The 22,701-nt window shown below is 51.9% G+C and overlaps 1 protein-coding gene across 1 annotated transcript in view; it reads right to left on the bottom strand.

Annotated features, from left to right (window-relative positions):
• The window catches only part of LOC144798125 (uncharacterized), an 81,935-nt gene extending 75,460 nt beyond the window's left edge, over positions 1–6,475 (bottom strand). Inside the window, exon 1 of the mRNA XM_078668881.1 lies at positions 6,059–6,475. Within this exon, the coding sequence (XP_078525007.1) occupies positions 6,059–6,475 (417 nt within the window). The remainder of the gene's footprint in view (positions 1–6,058) is intronic.
• Between the last annotated feature and the right edge of the window lie 16,226 nt (positions 6,476–22,701).

Below are 22,701 nucleotides of genomic sequence, written 5' to 3'. Positions count from 1 at the left end.
TAAAAATTATACTACAGATTTAGTGGCAGAGGTAAGATATGTTTTGCAGTGCTACCTTAGTGGGGGACAGGGGGGCACAATGAGTGCTACAGCCCACTAGTAGCATTTAATTTACAGCAGTGGGTACATTTAGTACCATGTACTAGGGTTTTACAAGTAAATTAAATGTACCAGTCAGGTGTAGGCCAATTTTACCCTGTTTTAAAGGGAAAGCACACTCAGTTTACCAGTGATTAGCAGGAGGAATGTGCACAGAGTCCTAAAAGCCAACATAGCTGTGTTCAGCGACGGAAGGCAAACATCTGGGGTGACCTGGCTTAGAGGGCCAGGTTGAACACCAACTCATTCTGTTGCTGCTTTTAACATTTAGAACTCATATTGCCAGCCCACTAAATAGTAATATTTCTGCAGGTTGTAAGGCAGACCAAGAGATATTGAAACCATCACCACTGACAATGATTAGATGAAAATATACCTCATGGGTATCTCACCTTTTTAAGTCGAGCCTCAGGCATTGATTTAGCAATGCTTGTTAGCGAGATATTTAGTAAGGGGCACCAGAAAATGCTCACAAAGACCTTTGGAATGTGGTTTATGGCCAGTGCATGTGTGTCATTCAAGCGCGAAGCTGGCATCTGGCATCGGACTTTGTTAGAGGGGCGATCTCACGGGAGGGCAGACTTGGCACCTGACCACCCTGTGGCCCACATCTCCTAGGAACACAGCCGAGTAATGGCGGGAGATCCTCAGGGAGAGGACCTCGAATCTAGGATCGTACGCGCTGCGCTAGCACCACTCGACAAAGGGACACCACACCATAGGATTAAGAGAACGTATTCTTTATCTTCAAGTAAAAATGGATCTTTATGATCCGCAGATTCTTATGTACAGGCGAGCAAGGGCTCAAAGAGTCTCGGTCGGGATAGGGTAGCGGGACAGTCTTAAGGTTCAAAGTCACTTGCGGGTGTGCTTATCCGGCGCACAGCTCTCAATCCTCGAGCTGGGGGATACGGGGTGATCTTGGGTCCAGCCGGACCAGGATAGTCTCTGAGCCGCAATCGAATCAGCAGGGCTCGAGTAAGGATGTAGCAGTTCTTACGGTCTGTAGGGCTCAGGAGGTTCTCAAGGTTGCAGGGGAGCCGCGACAGCGTCAGCAGGGCTCAGGTGGTTCTCGAGTAGAAGTCCTTCTCTGCTCGGTAGGAGCCGCGACGAGGTCAGCAGGGCTCACGTAGTCCAGGATACAACTGACTTGATCATTCCAGAGCAACCCTTGATATAGGACTCCTCGCCTTTGATGTCCGGAGTCCTCGCAGGCGGAGGTCTTAGCACCTGGGGGTCGGTTGTTGCGGGTTTCGCCTCGGAGGCTCCTTTCATCCTTTCAAGTTGGGTCTGGAGGGATCCCAGACACTCAGCAGGCCTGGAGCCAGCCCTCAGGGAGGCCGGATGGGTGATCGAATCTCATCTCTCGAGGGGAGGTGGGAGGTGTGATCGAGCTACTCCTCCCTCTCTCGCTCACAGGGAGCGCTCTACCCCCTGGCCGGGTATGGCGCCGAAGGCCGAGGTCGGGCTGGGGCCGGTTGGCCATCTTAGGTGCAGGGACATGGGCATCGGCCTCAGGTAACAGGGAAAATGGAGGGAGAGGACGGGGAAGCCCAGTGTCGGGGATGTGGGTCATGGAGGGAATGGTCGGGTGAATCAGGGCCATGGGGAGCTGCACGTGTCAATGAGGACCACGCCACGAGGCCGGGTCCAACACTCGTCCCCCTCAGCTAAAGGTCGGGGAGAACTACCCATCCTCTTGGGGGTTCTCTTCGCTGAGACGGAAGAACCTGGAGAGGCCGTCAGTGTTGGCGTGGTCGGTACCAGGGCGATGTTCTACTGTGAAGTCCATCCCCTGGAGGGAGATTGACCATCGTAGCAGTTTGGGGTTTTCTCCTCTCATCTGCGTGAGCCACCTCAAGGGTCGATGATCTGTTTGGACTTGGAAGTGGGTTCCAAACAGGTAGGGTCGGAGTTTCTTGAGGGCCCAGACTACTGCAAACGCTTCTCGTTCGATGGTGCTCCATCTCTGTTCTCGGGGCAGTAACCTTCTGCTGATGAAGGCTACGGGCTGATCTATGCCTTCCTCACTGAGCTGGGACAGTACGGCTCCGATGCCATGCTCGGAGGCATCCGTCTGGACCACAAACTCCTTGGAGTGGTCCGGGGCTTGGAGCACGGGGGCGGAACACACAGCGGTCTTCAAGGCGTCGAACGCCTCTTGGCAGGAGGGGGTCCAGTGCACGCGCTTGGGCTGCTTTTTGGACGTCAGCTCTGTGAGGGGACCTACTATGCTGCCGTAATTTTTTATAAACCTCCGGTAGTAGCCGGTGCGGCCTGGAAGGCTCGGACCTCGGTTTGGGTGGTGGGCGGTTCCCAGGCCAGGATGGCATCGATCTTCAGCTGGAGAGGGGCGACCTGCCCGCTTCCGACCTGATGGCCTAGGTAGGTCACTGACCCCTGCCCAATCTGGCACTTGCTGGCTTTCACCGTCAAGCCTGCCTGGCACAGGGCTAGCAACACCCTCTGGAGGTGCCGGAGGTGCTCGTCCCAGTGTGAACTGAACACCGCAATATCGTCCAAATATGCGGCGCTGAACTCTTCCAGCCCGGCCAGGACTCGGTTCACCAGTCTCTGAAAGGTGGCCAGGGCGTTTTTCATCCCGAACGGCATCACTCGAAAGCGATAGTGCCCGTCCGGGGTGGAGAAGGCGTCCCGCTCCTTGGCTCCCTGTGTGAGCGCAATTTGCCAGTAGCCGCAGGTCAGATCGAAGGTACTCAGGTAGCGAGCAGACCCCAGGCGGTCGATGAGCTCGTCCGCGCGGGGAATGGGGTGGGCATCTGCTCGGGTGATGCCGTTGAGCCCCCGGTAGTCCACACAAAACCGAAGTTCGGGGACAGCACCAGGGGCCGCGGCTTTCGGGACCAGTACCACTGGGCTGGCCCAGGGACTGTTGGAGGGCTCGACCACTCCTAGAGTGAGCATTTTCGAGACTTCGGCCTGGATGCAGGTCCGGACTCGGTCAGGCACTCGGTAGGCTCGGTGTCGCACCGGCGGGCTGTCTCCGGTGTCCACGTCATGGACACACCAGTCGGTGATTTTGGGGACCAAGGAAAACAAATCAGGGAACTGCCCCAAGAGCTGGCGGCAGTCCTCACGCTGCTGAGGAGTGAGGGAGGGAGAGAGGCTCACTCCGTCTACGGAGCCATCCTTCTCTTTGGCACACAGGAGGTCAGGGAGAGGCTCCGTTTCCTCTTCCGCTCCGTCGTCGGTGGCCAAAAGCAGGATCAACTCCGTCCGCACGAAGTGAGGCTCGAGGCAGTTCACGTGGAGAACTCGAAGGGGGTTCCGAGGGGACTGGACGTCCACCAAGTAGGTCACTTGGCTTTTCCTCTCCACGACCTTAAAGGGGCCGGTCCATTTGTCTTGGAGGGCACAGGGTTTCACCGGGGACATCACCCAGACCTGCTGGCCCGGTTGAAACTCGACCAGAGTGGCATTCTGGTCATACCAGCGCTTCATCTCCTCCTGACTTGCTTCGAGGTTGGCTTCGGCCAGCGCTCGGAATTTCCTTGTCTGGTTTCTGAGGGTGAGAATGTAGCGGAACACATCTGGAGGTGGTTCTCGGGGGCCGTTTCCCATCCCTCCTTGACCATGCTGAGGGGCCCCCGCACGGGGTGCCCGTACAGCAGCTCAAATGGGCTGAACCCAAGGGACTTCTGGGGGACCTCCCGGTAGGCGAACAAGAGGCAGGGGAGGAGGGCGTCCCACTTACGCCGGAGGGGCTCTTTTAGGCCCATGATCATCCCCTTCAGTGTCCGGTTAAACCGCTCCACTAGGCCATTTCCTTGGGGATGATACGGGGTGGTGAATTTGTAGGACACTCCACATTGTTGCCACAGGGACATCATGTATTTGGAGATAAAGTTTGTGCCGCGGTCGCTCACGACCTCGCGGGGAAAACCCACTCGGGGGCCGTTATGGTGCGGAGGTGGATGGCCTCGGGGTATCGGGTGGCGTGATCCACCAGGACTAGGATGAATCGGTGACCTTGGGAGGTTCTAGGGTCCAGGGGCCCTACTATGTCGATCCCGACCCGCTCAAAGGGGGTACTGATGACGGGGAAGGGTTGGAGGGGAGCCTTGCGCGTTCCTCCACTTTTTCCACTAGCCTGGCATGTGAGACAGGACTTGCAGTGTGCTTCTCCATTCGCTCGCATCTTGGGCCAATAGAAGTGCGTAACTAGGTGGTCATAGGTCTTGTCCTGGCCCAAGTGTCCCGCCAGGGGTACATCGTGGGCCAGGCCCAGGAGGAAGTCTCGGAAGCGTAGGGGTACCACCAGCACTCGGGCTGACCCTAGCTCGGAAGACTTCTGCTCACTGTACAGGAGGTCATTCTCCTAATACACGGAATGTGTTCCAGTTTGGTCGCCCGCAGCTTGGGCCGCGGCCTGTTGCCGGGGTCCGACCAGGGATGGGCAAGTGGCTTGCTCCCGGCAGAACTCTTCTCGGGAGGGCCCCCCCTCGTGACACCACTGCGCCAACTCGGGCAGGTCATCTAGCTCCGGGATCTGTCCGGGCTCGGGATGCAAGGGTTCGTTGTCGGTGATGGGCTCTCCTCCAGGGGAGAGGCGGGTGGGCTCAGTTCGGTCGTCCCTATCTTCTTCTACAGGGCGGTGGCTGGGAGGCTCGGCGTCGACCGCCCCGAGGGGGGGTAGTCGGGCGGACATGGATCGGGTGGTGGCGCACACCCACTCGGGTAGGCCCATCATGCCCAGGTGGGTCTTGCGCTCCACCTGTCCCCACGGGGTACTTTCTAGGTCATTGCCCAGGAGACAGTCTACAGGTTGGGAGGCTCGGACAGCGACTCATAATTTTCCTATCACTCCCCCCCATTCGAACGGTACTAGGGCCATTCTACATTCACTCTCGGTGTTGTCAGCGGACAGTACGGGGCACAGGACATTCGGAATGATCTGATCCTCTCTGACTAGGTGGCTGAGGACACCGGTGATACTCTCTCCAGTGTCGCGAAGGGCCTCCACTCGGTGGCCGTTCACTGTCACCAGTTGCCGGTATTTCTTGGTATTGTTGGGTAGGTGGGCCCCGGGAATCATCTCTCTGTCTCCTAAGGAGACTAGGGCCATGGCAGCGGGTTCCCAGTCTTCAGTGTCCTCCATCTCCTCCCCTAGGGCTACGTTGGCTACCTGTCGGGCTGGGGGAGCTGTTGTAGAGGGTTTCGGGGCCATGGGACACTGGGGGTCACTGGCGTAGTGCCCTGGCTTTAGGCAACGGAAACAGGAAATGGTGACCCGGTGCCCACGGTTACCCGGGGAGCGGGATTGGCTGGAGGGGGTGCTGGTAATGTCTGGGGTTGGCTTCGGGGGGGGGGGGGCTACGCTGGGGTCCTGACTGGGAATCCCTCAGTCTTCCTTGGTTCCCCCCTCCCCTCTGGCGAGGAGATCCCTGACTGCTACGGGGGTAGTCTCCTACGGGGCCCCAGGGGACCCGGTTGTTCACCCAGCGATCGCCTCCACGGCCAGCTTCCTTGGGTCTGCAAGCTTGCTGTCCAGCAAATGCTGGCGTAGGTCCACAAAACAGTTCGCGGGCAAGTGTTCCCATGCAATGAGGTCGTTAAGTCCTTCAAAGGTGGTAACTTTGCTGCCCTTGATCCACCCTTCTAATGCTCGACTGCAAAAGTTCACGTACTCCACCCACGTGGTGCCAGGGATTTTCTTGCACTCTCGGAACCGCTGGCGATACATTTCAGGGGTGAGTCCGTATCTTGTGAGGAGGGCCTCTTTCATGTGGCTGTAGGAGGTCTGTACTGAGGACGGCAGATCGAGCAGGGTGTCTCTCCCCTCGCTCAGGAATCGACCCCACAACCCAGCTCCCTAATCCTTCTGTGGAACTCGGTGGGAGGTCATGGCGACTTCGTAGGCCTTGAACCATTGCTGGATATCGTCGTTCTTATAGTATTCTCTCACCACATCCTTGGGGATGTGGACTTTTGGCTCTACCGGGGGAACGGCTTCTCGGTTTCCCGGGGGTCGGTTTTCTTCGCTCCGGGCCTTTAGCTCGATCTCCTTCAGGCCGCGCTCGTGCTCCAGCTGGAGTCTCTTGTCTTCGTGTTCCCGTTGTAGTTTCTTCTCCTCCAACTCTCCTTGCACTCGTAGCTGCTCTACCGCTAGCCTCTTCTCTGCTAGCTTTAACTCGCACTCAATTTTGAGTTTTGCCAGTTCAAGTTCATGATTTCGGTTTCGGTCTCTGTCCTCTAGTTCTTCCAGGGAGAGGCCCCCATCTGGTGCGCTGCTCCGTACTGGAGCGCTGCTGCCTACTCTTGGGCTGGGGTCGGGTTCGGTCGGCTGCTCTGCCCCTCCTCCTGATGGGGGAGGGTTTTCCTCGGACTCTACCCAAGCTTGTAGGGATTTCTGCATGTCTTCCTTCGTATTCAGGCCTGTGGTAGCGATGCCTCGTGCTTTGCAAAATTCTTTCAGTTCTTTGTGCGTGTACTCTTCCAGTCGTTCCGCACGGAACATGGTACTCGCGTCGGCTTCAGTGGAACTCTTGGTGTTCTTTTCCGTCATCTTCGTTTGGTAGTGCGTCAGCTGCTTACTGTACGATCTCTAGATTGTGAACTCGGATCCCGTCGCTTGCCACCAATGTTAGAGGGGCTATCCCAGGGGAGGGCAGACTTGGCACCTGACCACCGTGTGATCCACCTCTCCTAGGAACACAGCCGAGTAATGGTGGGAGATCCTCAGGGAGAGGACCTCGAATCTAGGATCGTACGCGCTGCGCTAGCACCACTCGACAAAGGGACACCACACCGTAGGATTAAGAGAACGTATTCTTTATCTTCAAGTAAAAATGGATCTTTATGATCCGCAGATTCTTATGTACAGGCGAGCAAGGGCTCAAAGAGTCTCGGTCGGGATACGGTAGCGGGACAGTCTTAAGGTTCAAAGTCACTTGCGGGTGCGTATCCGGCACACAGCTCTCAATCTTCGAGCCGGGGGATACGGGGTGATCTTGGGTCCAGCCGGACCAGGATAGTTTCTGAGCCGCGATCGAATCAGCAGGGCTGGAGTAAGGATGTAGCAGTTCTTACGGTCTGTAGGGAGCCGCGATCGAATCAGCAGGGCTCAGGAGGTTCTCAAGGTAGCAGGGAAGCCGCGACAGTGTCAGCAGGGCTCAGGTGGTCTCGGGCAGAAGTCCTTCTCTGCCAAGTGGGAACCGCGACAGCGTCAGCAGGGCTCAGGTGGTTCTCGAGTAGAAGTCCTTCTCTGCTCGGTAGGAGCCGCGACGAGGTCAGCAGGGCTCACTTAGTCCAGGATACAACTGACTTGATCATTCCAGAGCAACCCTTGATATAGGACTCCTCGCCTTTGATGTCCGGAGTCCTCGCAGGCGGAGGTCTTAGCACCTGGGGGCCGGTTGTTGCGGGTTCCGCCTCGGCGGCTCCTTTCATCCTTTCAAGTTGGGTCTGGAGGGATCCCAGACACTCAGCAGGCCTGGAGCCAGCCCTCAGGGAGGCCGGAGGGGTGATCGATACTCATCTCTCGAGGGGAGGTGGGAGGTGTGATCGAGCTACTCCTCCCTCTCTCGCTCACAGGGAGTGCTCTACCCCCTGGCTGGGTATGGCGTCGAAGGCCGAGGTCGGGCTAGGGCCGGGGCGGCCATCTTAGGTGCAGGGACATGGGCATTGGCCTCGGATACCAGGGAAAATGGAGGGAGAGGACGGGGAAGCCCAGTGTCGGGGATGTGGGTCATGGAGGGAATGGTCGGGTGAATCAGGGCCATGGGGAGCTGCACGGGTCAATGAGGACCACGCCACGAGGCCGGGTCCAACAGACTTGAAAGCAGCAGACGGCTTTCGCCAGAGCGCGCTCTGCTTCACTTCCTGCTTCCCCTCTCACAACAATTAACTTTCGTTATCGCTCACACCCCATATGCTCGTTCCCTCCGACCCTTCCTTTGATGTCCGCTTTGCTTGTTTTTTCTTTGCATTCATTTCGCGGAGAAGTCATGTTTCGTTTGGCTTTCTCTGCACCTTTCTCGTGTTTTTTTTCAGGACGAAAGGGAAAGCCTACTATGCTTCTTTACAGTAGCCTTGCTCTTCAAATGCTGTTGCTGTATTGCCATCTCTCTAGGGACACTCAGCTTGAAAACACTCGACTTGCTAGCTGCAATGCTACATCCTCTATGCTTTGCTTCTAGACACGTTGATCCCTCGCAGACTGTGCTGACTTCGCCCATCCTGATTCGGAAACTGACCAACGCAGTCACAAAGCAGTCTCTTCTCTCTGTCTTATGATGTCTGCCCTGCCACCATTTACTTCGGACCCTCACCCTCACACCTCCTCACCCTTACACACCCTCACACCCTCTCATCCTCACACACACTCACACACTGTCACTCACCCTCACCCACCCTCACACACCCTCACTCACTCTCACACCCTCACCCACTCATACCCTCACCCTCACAACACTCTCACCCTCACTCACCCTCACCTGTCACACCCTCACACTCCACCCACTCACCCTCACACCCCCTCACGCTCACCTCCTCATCTTCATACACCTCCTCACCCTCGCCCCCTCACACCCCCACACTCTCACACACCCTCACACCCTCTCACCCTCACACACCCTCACACACCATCCCTTACCCTCACCCACCCTCAAACACCCTCACACCCTCACAACCTCACACCCTCACCCTGACAACCCCTCTCTCCCTCACCCCCTCACACACCCTCACACACCCTCGCCCTCACACACCTCCTCAGCCTCACACCCCTATATCTCATACCACCTCACCCTCACACCCCCTCAGCCTCACCCTCACACACCCTCACACACCCTCACCCTCACATACCCTCTCACCCCTCAAAACACCCTCTCACCCTCACACACCCTCTCACCCTCACACCTCCTCACCCGCACACCCCTCACATCCCCTCACATCTCCTCACCATCTCTCACACCTCACCCTCACACCCCCTCACCCGCACACCCCTTCACACACCCTCACGCACCCACAATCTCACACACCCTCACCTTCACTCACCCTCACACACCCTTCCACCCTCACATACACTCTCACCCTCACACACCCTCTCACCCTCATACCCCCTCATCCTTACACCCCCTCACCCTCACCCTCACCCCCACACCCTCACCCTCACACACCCTCACTCACCCTCACACACCCTCTCACCCTCACACACCCTCTCGCCCTCACACACCTTCTCACCCTCACACCCCATCACCCTCACACACCCTCACACACCCTCACTCTCTCACCCTCACACACCCCCTAACACACCCTCTCACCCTCACAAACCCTCACATACAGTCACTCACCCTCACCCACACTCACACCCTCACTCACCCTCAGTCACCCTCATACCCTCACACCCTCACCCTCACAACCTCTCACCCTCACTCACCTTCACCCCTCACACCCCCACACACCCTCACCCTCACACCCCTTCACCCCCACCCTCACACCCCCTCACCCTCACACACCTCCTCACCCTCACACACCCACACCCTAACACACCCCACACCCTCTCACCCTAACAAACACTCACACACTGTCACTCACCCTCACCCATCTCTCACACACCCTCATTCACCCTCACACCCTCACCTCCCTCCCCCTCACAACCCTCTCACCCTCACTCACCCTCACCCACGCGCACCCCCAACACACCCTCACCCTCAAACCCCCTCACCCCCACACCCCCTCACCCCCACACCCTCACATACCTCCTCACCCTCACATCCCCTCACTCTCACACCCCCTCACCCCCACACCCCCTCATCCTCACCCTCACACACCCCCACCCTCACATACCCTCACCATCACACACGCTCCCCCTCACACACCCTCACCCTCACATCCCCTCACCCTCCCTCACACCCTCACCCTCACACACCCTCACCCTCACACACCCTCACACACCCTCACACCTCCACCCTCACTCACCCTCTCACCCTCACACACCCTCTCGCCCTCACACACCTTCTCACCACACCCCATCACCCTCACACCCCTCACACCCTCACCCTCACACACACCCTAACACACCCGCACACCCTCACACACCCTCACATACAGTCACTCACCCTCCCTCACACCCCCTCACTCACCCTCAGTCACCCTCATACCCTCACACCCTCACCCTCACAACCCTCTCACCCTCACTCACCTTCACCCCCTCACACCCCCCACTCACCCTCTCACCCTCACACACCCTCTGGCCCTCACACACCTTCTCACCCTCACACCCCATCACCCTCACACACCCTACCCCCTCACACCCTCACCCTCACACACCCCTAACACACCCTCTCACCCTCACACACCCTCACATACAGTCACTCACCCTCACCCACCCTCACACACCCTCACTCACCCTCAGTCACCCTCATACCCTCACACCCTCACCCTCACAACCCTCTCACCCTCACTCACCTTCACCCCCTCACACCCCCACACACCCTCACCCTCACACCCCTTCATCCCCACCCTCACACCCCCTCACCCTCACCCTCACACACCTCCTACACCCTCACACCCTCTCACCCTAACAAACACTCACACACTGTCACTCACCCTCACCCATCCTCACACACCCTCACTCACCCTCATTCACCCTCACACCCTCACCTCACTCACCCTCACAACCCTCTCACCCTCACTCACCCTCACCCACTCGCACCCCCAACACACCCTCACCCTCACACCCCCTTACCCCCACACCCCCTCACCCTCACATACCTCCTCACCCTCACATCCCCTCACTCTCACACCCCCTCACCCCCACACACCCTCATCCTCACCCTCACCCTCACACACCCTCACCCTCACATACCCTCACCATCACACACGCTCCCCCTCACACACCCTCACCCTCACATCCCCTCACCCTCAATCACACCCTCACCCTCACACACCCTCACCCTCACACACCCTCACACACCCTCACACCCTCACTCACCCTCTCACCCACAAACACCATCTCACCATCACACACCCTCTCACCCTCGCATCCCCTCACCCTCAAATCCCCTCACCCTCAAATCCCCTCACCCTCACATCCCCTCACCCTCCCCCTCACACCCTCACCCTCACACACCCTCACCCTCACACACCCTCACACACCCTCACACCCTCACCCTCACTCACCCTTTCACCCTCACACACCCTCTCACCCTCACACCCCCTCACCCACACACCCCCTCACATCCCCTCACATCTCCTCACGCTCTCTTTTACCCTCACCCTCACACCCCTTCACACACCCTCACGCACCCATGACCTCACACACCCTCACCTTCACTCACCCTCTCACACCCTCTCACCCTCACACCCCCACCCACCCTCACACACCCTCATTCACCCTCACTCACCTTCACACCCTCACCACCTCACACCCTCACGCCCCTCACCCTCACAACCCTCTCACCCTCACCACTCACCCTCACACACCTCCTCACCCTCATCCCCTCACACCCTCACACCCTCTCACCCTCACACACCTTCACACATCCACCTCACCCCTCACACACCCTCCCTCACCCTCACTCACCCACATCCTCGCACCCTCATCCTCGCACCCTCACCCCCTCACCCTCACAACCCTCTCACCCTCACTCACCCTCACACCCCCTCACTCTCATACCACCTCACCCTCACACCCCCTCATCCTCACCCTCACACACCCTCACACACCCTCACCCTCACACACCCTCTCATGCCCACATACCCCCTCACCCTCAAACACCCTCTCACCCTCACACACCCTCACCCTCACACACCCTCTCATGCCCACATACCCCCTCACCCTCAAAAACCCTCTCACCCTCACACACACCCTCACCCTCACACCCCTTCACACACCCTCACACACCCACGACCTCACACACCCTCACCTTCACTCACCCTCTCACCCTCACACACCTTCTCACCTTCAAACACACACTCTCACCCTCACACACCTTCTCACCCTCACACACCCTCATCCTCATACCCCCTCACCCTCACAACCCCACACCCTCCCCCTCACAACCCCACCCCCTCACACCCCCTCACCCGCACTCCCCCTCACACCCCCACACCCCTCACCTTCACACACCCCCTCACCCTCGCACACCCTTACCCTCACTCACCCTCACCCTAACACCCCCTCACCTTCACACCCCCACACACCCTCACCCACACACCCTCACACCCCCTCATCCTCATACCCCCTCACCCTCACACTGTCACACCCCCTCACACCACTTCACACTCACACCCCCTCACCCTCACACACCCTCACCCTCACACACCCTCACACACCCTAACACACCCTCACACACCCTTACTCACCCTCACATACCCTCACACACCCCCACCCCCCCTCACCCTCTCACCCTCACACCCCCTCACTCACCCTCACATACCCTCACCCTCACACCCCCTCACCCACACCCTCATATCCCCTCACCCTCACCCCCTCACCCTCACACACCTCCTCAGCCTCACACCCCCTCACTCTCATACCACCTCACCCTCACACCCCCTCATCCTCACCCTCACACACCCTCACCCTCACACACCCTCACCCTCACACACCCTCTCATGCCCACATACCCCCTCACCCTCAAACACCCTCTCACCCTCACACACCCTCTCACCCTCACACCCCCTCACCCGCACACCCCCTCACATCCCCTCACATCTCCTCACCTTCTCTCACACCCTCACCCTCACACCCCCTCACCCTCACACCCCTTCACACACCCTCACGCACCCACGACCTCACACACCCTCACCTTCACTCACCCTCTCACCCTCACACACCCTCTCACCCTCACACACCCTCTCACCATCACACACCCTCTCACCCTCACACCCTCATCCTCATACCCCCTCAGCCTCACCCTCACACCCCACACCCTCACCCTCACACACCCTCACACACCCTCACACACCCTCTCACCCTCACACACCCTCTCGCCCTCACACACCCTCTCACCCTCACACCCCTTCATTCTCACCCTCACACCCCATCACACCCTCACCCTCACACACACCCTAACACACCCTCTCACCCTCACACACTGTTGGACTTGGCCCTTCTGGCAGGTTCACCCCTGAACTTTTTGCTTTTATTTGTGACATGGTGTTAGTGATTTTTGGTTTCTGCGCACTTTACTACTCTGTCCCAGGGTAAAGTGCGTGCGTGTGGTAAGGTAGGCGTGCCCTCCTATAGGAATGCATTGGAAATGTATGTGTCCCTGGTAGTTCCTGATGTGTGGGGTGTGCAGGCTCGAGTCTGTTATGTGCGGACTCATGTGATTGAATGCTGCGCAATGATGTATGCTGCATGATTGTGTCCAGTGTGGAAGTGGCACTTCTAGACATTGGTGTGTGTGTGCAGTAAGGGTGCTGGCATGTGATTGGCTGGTGAGCCAGGCTCCAGGAGTCTGGGTGGGCCTGCCCAGTGGTGAGTGGAGAGATTAGCATGCTGATGTGAGGGAGGGGTGCACCTGGGTCCTGAATAGGGCTGGGCTTTCCCCACACAATGCTGGCTCTGCCCCCTGTGGTGCGTCTAACGAACCTAGCCCTGCCAGTGAATAGAGTGAGGGGCTGAGCACATCAAGGGTGATCCCAGACCAGCTGCGACTGGTTCTTCCCCCACTCTGCACCTTTAGACAAAGGATTTCTCTGTATAAAAGGAGGCTGTGACCTCTTGTCAAATGTTCTTGTTTCTGACTGGAATCTACCAGGGGCGTGCTGCTGCTTGGGCCCAGGGGAAGGCTTGCCTCCCTGGGACCTGCCCAGCCCCTGGATTGTTGATGGACTTCTTTTGGACCTGGGGGGACTGGAGGACTGTTTCTTTGGTAGGAGCTGCCTGCTCCCCTTTCCCTACCCCAGGATTCCTTCTTTACCCAAGTTGCTGGGTCCCTGGTTGCTTATGGGGTCATCCCAGAGTGCCCTGGTGCTGTCTGTGCCCCCCAGCGCCTTGAGGGCGCTTTATTTCTCATCACTGGGCAGAGCGCTGTCGTTTTCCCAAAGAGGGAAGCGCTCCTGCCCTTTCTTTGCCCCCGAACGCGCAGGTGCCACCCTGCGCCTTTATTCGCATTTATTTATTTAATTACGGGTGTCCACCCCGTTTATATGGTTCTTTGCGAGTGCCCACCTCGCTTCTGCCATTTATTTTAGACTTTGAGGGTGCCCACCCCTCATTTATGCCCTGAGTTTTCACCGTCGCGGCCCGAGCGCTGCAAAACAGGAAGCCAGGCAGAACGGTGCCTAATGCGGGGCGGGACTACCTGTTTTGGAGGGAAGTCCTGTAGTGTAGCTCCTATTTTCCCAATAGGCTCTGCGCATTGGAATAGTACCTACAGCAGTAAAGGCCTAGGCCAGACGTTAACTAGGTCTACTACTGTCGATACTAGACTTAATTTTTGGGTTTGCCAGCTAAGCTCAGAGTTCGCTAGAAACTTTCTCGAATGTTCAAGGAAGGAATTAACTCCCCTGATTAGACAAGAAGGGATTTAGTTTCTGACAACCATAGAACATGACAACTTTGCTCTCCCCTAATCAAGAGTCAATCTCGAGAGTCGTGTGAGCACAAGGCAATTATTTTACTCAGTCAGTACGTGCATTCTTAGTCTCATCAGAATGTAGAGAAAAGGAAGAGACGGGCGTGTTCAATAAAAGATGTTATTTATTGATCAGTCTCTTTTCTCATACATGAGAAATGGATCGATATTATTGCAATACTTATAGTTAAGTAAAGTGCATACATTAAAAGCAATAGTATAAAATAATACTGTAAAAACATTGATATGGTTTCTGAGCCATATGATGTTTAAAATGATTAAAATATATTTACATACACATATACATTTGACTAAACGTACTCAACTGGTGTTTCTAAATACGCCTACCCCGTGTACCTGACCTAAGTCTAATGCGTGGGCGGGAATAGAAAGTTACAGTTTAAGTTAAGTTTGTTTTTGCCAAGTGAATAACTAAAGAATTCTCTGTGAGGGGTTATTCAGTTCTGTACCTGGAATTTAGGATGGATGAGGAATAGTATCTCTTTCTCTGCTCTCGATATTCCAGGCTGCCTGCGAGGGCTGCCCGAAAGCGCCGGTGCTGGGTCTCTCGGCTTGAGATAGCAGCGCGTCTCTCAGCGCGTCAGGAAGGCGGGGCTGCTGCCAGCGGGGTCTGCTTCTGCTCTCGGCTTCGGCAAGTGTGGCTGCTCCGTCTTGTCACCACGCGTGTGTTTGCATAGGGCAAGGTCGGCAATATTTATACCTTAAAGGTGCAGAGATTGACGTAAGGATGGACATAGATACGTCAATAAAGATGTCATACGACTTGCTCGTTAGCACATTCTTTACTAAAGTTCTCTGTGAAATCAAAACAATGGCCGCACGGATTTCCAGGTTGTCATAGGTTTGATTTGTTATGAGAACGTCGTATGCCTTATCAGGGGCTGGAGGAATGTCGCTTGTCTAATTAGATCTCAAGCGTTATGACCTAATCAGATAACACGTTCCTGTGCCGTAGTGTGACTGCGTCAGATAACGGTATCTGCATCATTGGGGTTTTCTTGCCTCATGGGCTGACTGTTAGTTAACTTGATAGTTAGTTTAACCAGAATAGGGTCAGGAATAGGGGGACTGATTCAGAACCTATAGAAATACACGACACCCACTCCACGCTAACTATGGTCATATCTACTAATCTATGCATAGTATAACATAGTACAACATACTATAGAGTATAGTGTATACCTTACCACCCCAAAATACATAAATGCATTTCGAAATTTTCAAATATACTGAAAAATTGCAGTCATATATATTGTATGCACTTAAGCTATGATTTAAATGCAAAAGTAAACACGCATTGTTATGCATTATTGCTTATTGGTATATGAGAAATACACATGAAATGGCTCTTAATATTGCTATACAGAAAGGAAGTTCGAGACCATTTCATCACATAATAAAATATTTGTGAACATCCCAGCGAGCAGCTAAAGTCTATAAAGTATCTAAAAATAGAAATTTTAGTTCTCTAGGAATAGTTTCTTACTTTAAGCAGAAGATCAGTGTCCCGGAAGAAATATGTAGAAAAATATTTTAAGGGGCTTGCTGAAAAATATTGCTGTCCGTGAGCTGGAGTGAAATTGTTCATGTGACTTTATTTTTAAAGTTGAAGGCCGAATTCAGGGAACGCCGTGTGCGAGTTTACTCAAAAGTCTCTATTTCTGTTCTAGAGAGAACATCACATCATTCAGGCTTTCGAAAAAACTGTCAACAGCTTCATGGGAAAGTTCCACTAAGTCGGAAATAGGGGTAACCATGCATTCGTGCGCATGATTGTCTCCATTGACATTCTGATTCGCATTGCTGACAGAAGGTCGTACCTGTTCGATGTTGCTTTCATCTTGAACTTCACTACTCTTCAATCGCAGTGGTGAAGATTCCAGGAATGCCGTCATCAGGATTGGCAGCCTTTGAGGGCAGCACAAAGCGTGAACCTTGGTAGGAACCAACAGTGTATCTGCATCCACTGGCGCATCCGATTGTAGCGTCAGACAGGTGTCTAACACGCATTCTTCTCCGCATAGCAGACACCTTAGTACAGGTAAAACACACCTTTGCCACATTGGTCGAAATGATAGAAACCAAGTCATGTTTAGGTCTCTAAGCCGGGAGAGTCCCAGGATTTTTGATATCCGGTTCCGGTATCCAATGGCTAGGATCGTATCTTCCATTGTCGCGAGAGTTTGATCTGTGACATGGGTTGCCATAACGAAAAATAAGGACTAGGAATAGGATTCCTGCAATTAGTCCCAAGATCAGGGGAAGTCCGCCAAAAATCGAATGGACGAAATCTGGAAAAATACCCAGTATGGCTTTGAATGGTGTTAATGCCATCGAAAATACTTTCTTAAATACCCCTGAGATCCCATTGGTATCAGAAATATTTAAGATTTCGCTCAGGATTTCCGCGAAATGTACGGGGGAATTAGTTGATAATAATGTATGTATCTCTGCAGTCGTCCTTGCGACTTGTAGATCATACGTTTCTTTTGATGACGTGAGCCTTGTAGGCGTCTGAAGAAGCACTGTTTTCATTCTGCTTAAAGTATCTATTCGAATAGAAGTAATTTTCAAACTGGGCCATGCCCTTGCCTCCCTGTCTGGAAAGGAGCTGGGGAATAAAGAACGTCCACAGCACTTGACCTTCGCCGTTGTAGTTACTAGATAAGGAGTCCCGGGCATAAGACTGCAACATCTGCGGTCTACAATAAGAATGTAACTCCCATTATAGAGTCTTTGAAAGAATGGTTCTATTTCAGTTGCAGGTGCGCCTTGCTGGTGACATGAAAGGTTGTATGAATTCCCTTCACAGGCTCCATGCAAACTAATTCCGTTACACAGAAGCGTGCCGCTTAGTGACATAGCACAATTGTTGCCACTAAGAAACACTTTCTGTCCTTTATTACTGACACATGCATGTGAATAGGGCAGGTTCCAAGTTGTTTTAAGGTACCCCTTTCCCAATTTCTCGTACATGCCAGCCTGTATATATTTTTGGCAGTATTGAAACCTGAAGGTTGAGATTGGAATATTTATGATTCCGTGGATTATCCATTCACTGACAGGTCGTTCTGACATTGTCATTTGTAATCTTTCTAGTTTTTCAATGCTCAAGATTGTATAATCAGCACCCTTTTGCGCCATACCGATTTGTCTATCAGTAAGGTTAAAGATTTGGAATAGTGACGTTGTGTTGATTAAACGCCAAGGCACATAGCCTGAACGCAGATTTTGTAACGTCCAGCCAAGCTGTACAATAGAACGCAATTGTGACTGACCATGTTGTAATAACAGTAAGTCTTGCGATAATATATCGATTGCTGAAGACACAATGCTGTCCAATGAAAAAATTCTGGAGGACAGAGTCATTAACCCATTGTCCACTACAGAAAGTGATTTTTCCAAATTGATACGGTCAATTTCCCGTATTCTTTCTGCTGTTTCAATTTGAGTAACCTTCCAGGCCTCATTGTATGCTGCATATACAGAGGCTGCTATGAAACGCTTTTGACGCTGTTTGCGTGGTCCCATTATGAAATCACGCAAGTCAGCACCATCAGTAAGTAAAGTTAGGTGTTGCTTAATTTCAGGCAGTGTGGAAGTTTGTAGCCACTGAAGGCATAATTTGCCCACACTGTAGGTTGTTATTATCCCTGGGTGATTTCTTTGGGGATATCTAGGGTCTGGCCTGGTCATTTTGAAACCCTGTGTTTTATTCAGGAATCTATCTTGACAGTGATTTGTATCTGTGGGCCAGATCAACCATTGTTTCCAATCAGGATGTGTTCTGTTTTGGTTTAGTATATGGTTTACGTCTATCTCTTCATCTGTATCAGAGCTATTGCTGAACATTGTTGGCTTTGGAATAGACGGTTTATTTAAATCTTTGATTTTGGCTAAGCCAAGACAGGTGGTTTTTTGAACAGTGTCATTTAAAAATATCATTTGTTCTGGGATCATGCAGGCTCTAAACAAAGCTTCTATACCCTGTACTTGCCATTCTTTTGTACCCCAAACACTTTTCAAATCAACATTTTTGTCCCAATAATCAAATCCAAAAGTATTCATTTTTTCAAAGAATGAATCTGAATATATCAATTTTGTGTTGGTTATCATGGTTTTCATCCCTGTCTTGTTTGACAATTTAAAATAAAATGTTTCAGCATTACTTGTGTTAAAACCTGAAAAATATGAATATTTGTCATACACGGTTCTAGAGCTTCCTTTTGGAGGTGTCGCACAATGTTCCCATTGATTATAACTTAAAACATTTCTAGGTTGTGCAGATTTATGTAAAAAATGGTTACCATAATGGTTATAGCAATACATACTATCATAATTTGTAGAACCTTGCAAATAATCATGTTTTGTAAATTTAGCAGACATTACTAAGTCAGACATCATGTTGTTAATACTTTCGAAGTCCCAATCATCAGCAAATGAGTTTGGTATTGCAAAGTCACTCAAGGAGATCTTGATTTGGTGTGGATATTTCAGGATCTCGACCGGACCATAAATTTCATAGTCAGTGTTGTCCCAGGCTACCCCACCAGGTATCGGATTGGCTGTGAAGTTGGCTGAAGAAAGTTCTGAAGAAAGTTCTCTTTTCTTGACGTGTGAAGATGTGTGTGGTTTGAGGACCAAGTTGATGTTCTGACTTGCTGTGTCCATTTTAGCATATTTTCCCTCAATGAAGCGTCCCAAAGTAAATACCATGATGAGCCAAAGTATGAGGATAAATGCGCCAAAACCCACCCAAAATTCAATCCATGGAGAAACCAGATATGTTTCTTTCAGTTGTTTCAAAAGTTCCTTCGCTTTGTCTTTAAAGGATTTTGATGATGGCTGTGTCTTTGATTCACTGAAGCCGTCAGAGGAATCATCGAAGTTGATGAAGTAACCGGATGCAGTTCTGTCAATTGTTCCAATTGGTTCAGGATTTTTGTTTTCTGCATTGTCACTCGGCACTTCATTGTAGATTGGTGTGTCTCTGCTAAATGTCTTTATTTGGGTTTTAAGAGGTCTGAGTTCTATTGCATTGTTGCATAGTCCTTCTTGTTCTTCTTTAGGCGTTTCGAATGTGATTAGCCTTTTTGTTAGGACCTCTGTGCTGGTAGCAAACCTTGGTGTTCTGCTACTTATTGGGAGTCCACTTGGCCTACTGTTTGTTATCGGCCACATGTTGTGGTTTTACCAGGTCGATGGATACAACTCGGTTCTCCTTTTTACCAGCAAGTGGCGGTAGTACAACTGATCTTGTCCCGTTGACAGACAAGACAAGAACTGCTTTTCTGTAAGAAGGCCCAAATTCCTTCTTTACCGCGATCTTCTCCCTGACTAGATCCCCGACTTTTGGAATCCAGACAGGTCTTGCTGGGACAGGTGGTGATTCTTCAGTGGTCGTTGGCTGTTGTTTCAACTGTATGTTGCTCAGGTCTTTTCTTGTTTTGTTTAAGTCCTGCAAAATAGCCAAACGGTCTTTGACATCAAAGGTTTTTTCTATTACCACTGAAGTCTGACTATCAAGGTCAGAGATCAACATCCTAGTTCCGAATAATAATTCGTACGGACTGAATCCCTTCAGAGAATTTCTTGGCAAGTTATTTAGACTACGTTGGACACTTATTAGATGTTTGACCCACCCAGCTCCCGAACCTAATATCCTTTCTATTATAGATTGCTTTCTGCCTTGGTTTTTTCTTTACACCATCCCGTACCCTCAGGAAGGAAGTGAGAAGATTCCCGCTGGGCTGTGCTCATTTGGCCATGTTTCCCCCCCAGGCTGGATTGCCTGAGTGAAAACAATGGTCGAACGTAGCATGCTCTTAGCGTATATGCCATTTAGACTCGCAAATCTTGTATAATAGTCCGGACGTCAGCCGAGTGCTGGTGATCTACATTATAAGTGGAAACTAGCCTGTATATGTTAATCGCAAGCCATTCTTTTTGCTGGTAATATTATCTGCCTTGATACGACGAGGTATTAAACTGTTTCTCTCCCCACTGCGATCTCTGTTGCAGTTTGGGCAGTTTTTTACAAACATGGTGTAGTGCAGGCTCATGCCTGGCCACCAGTACCGTGATTGTAATTCTTCCAGAGAATCTTTTAATTTAAGGTGTCTGAGACCCTCGCCCATGTGTGCGTCTGCGATTAACAAGTTTCTCCTGTCCATGTTTGGAATCACTCTATCCCCCACTCCAGGGATTCGAGCAAAAGGGACGGAGTTTGCATCGATTATGTATGTATAATTGAGTGGATAGTTGATCGGTAACGCTGAGCAGTCGCCTTTTGATGACGTTTTCACCGCCAGCATCGTTTCACCGTCAATGTATTTTAATGTACGCTTTTTTCGATCTACGGGAGCCGGTTTAGTGGCTGCCGCTGCGGCTGCTTCAGCCAATGAATTCCCCACAACGTGAACGCCATCACGTTGATGACTCAGTGAGTGAGTCACGTGAGTCTTTGGTAGTTCTTTTTTCAAAAGAGCTACTTGTTCCCAGAGCAGTTTCTGCTTTATTGGTGCATCTGTGTCATCTTTGTAACCGTTCTGAATCCATGTCTGCAAATCCTTGTTATATGCTTTGACGCAGTAATATGAATCTGAAACTATACGTGTCGGGAATTCGCGATCCGCATTATCTAGCGCCATTTTTAATGCTATTATTTCAGTTTGTAGTTCTGAATTAGTTTCTACTGAGTGTGATTTTGTTAATAGAGGTCTTAGTTTACCTCCGCGCCACACTTCTTTTGTAATCTCACATGTGGGGTTGTATGCATGTTCTCCCCAAACGGAGGGTTGAGCATGTCCGTCTGTATAGATTACACAGGCGTAATGTCGTAGAGGAAGAATGTCGATTGGCAGAGGATACGTCTTTTCATATTTCAGATTTTTTAATTCTTCTAGTTCTTAGAAAATTGTCAACCAGGCTATACTTGATAATTCATATCCTACGTACAAGACTGTCAGATGGGCAATTCTGGATTTTTTAAAGTTGAATTTGTAACCCTCTGCAGCGAACCCAAGTATTATGGTGTTCACCCTTTTCAAGTGAGTCTCCAAGTCATCATCTGTTAAGTAAATGTCATCGACATAAGATAATGCTTCATCATCATATAGTTGTAGTAATTCTGTTACTCTCGCTGAGAATACCCCCGGGCTGTTCTTGTACCCCTGGGCTAACCGACAGAATTGCTTTTGAGTGCCATTTACTGAGAATGCAGTTAAATATCTGCTCTCTGGTGCTATGTTTTGACAAAAGAATCCATTGGAGATGTCCAAGGTTGTTTTGTATTTTTTGCGCACTATGTTATTCATTAGTGCAGCACTGTGTGAGTTTTGCACTGCAAAGGTTTTGCAACATGTGTTAAGGTGTCGGTAATCCAAAACTAGACGATATGAATTGTCTGGTTTGGAGACCGGAAACAAAGGATTGTTCATTTGTGAGGTGCAAGTTTCAATCACCCCCTGGTATTCTAGCTGATCTAGTATTTCATTTACCTGTTTTTTAGCTTCTTGCTTAATTGGGTACTGCCTTTGTGCAGTAGGTTGTGATTTTAACTGGATTTTGTGAGGAGGGGAGTCCTCATCCCATCCTACATGATTTTTATATAAAGCAGGTGCTAAGGCCACTGCCCACTTTCTAGCAAGTGTGTATTTTTTATGAATCGGTATTTGATTCGAGAAGGCAGGCATAATTACTTCTTCGCCATGAGGGCACTCCCTGACAAACTCTGGTGGCCAGTCTTTTTCAGCTAGAAGGATGTCATAACCCTTTGAGAGGTTATCCCAAAATAGTCCCCTAATTTTCCTAGTCTTATCTCCCTCTATACGTAATGTTATCTCGTATATCTTGTGGGGCTTGCTAACTCTGGTGTCTGCAGTTTCCACTTGAAGGTATTCATTCGTGTCCACTGTCTCCAGATGATTCATAAGGACTTTGCGAGCTATGCTCACCTCTGCTGCGCTGTCTAGCATTGTCTGAGCCCATTCTCCGTTTTTCAGTTGTGTCCTCAGTATTCTCGGCATTTTTA

The sequence above is a fragment of the Lissotriton helveticus genome, chromosome 12 (genome assembly GCF_964261635.1).
Source record: "Lissotriton helveticus chromosome 12, aLisHel1.1, whole genome shotgun sequence".
NCBI lineage: Eukaryota > Metazoa > Chordata > Amphibia > Caudata > Salamandridae > Lissotriton > Lissotriton helveticus.
This window is presented reverse-complemented; position numbering and strand designations above follow the sequence as displayed.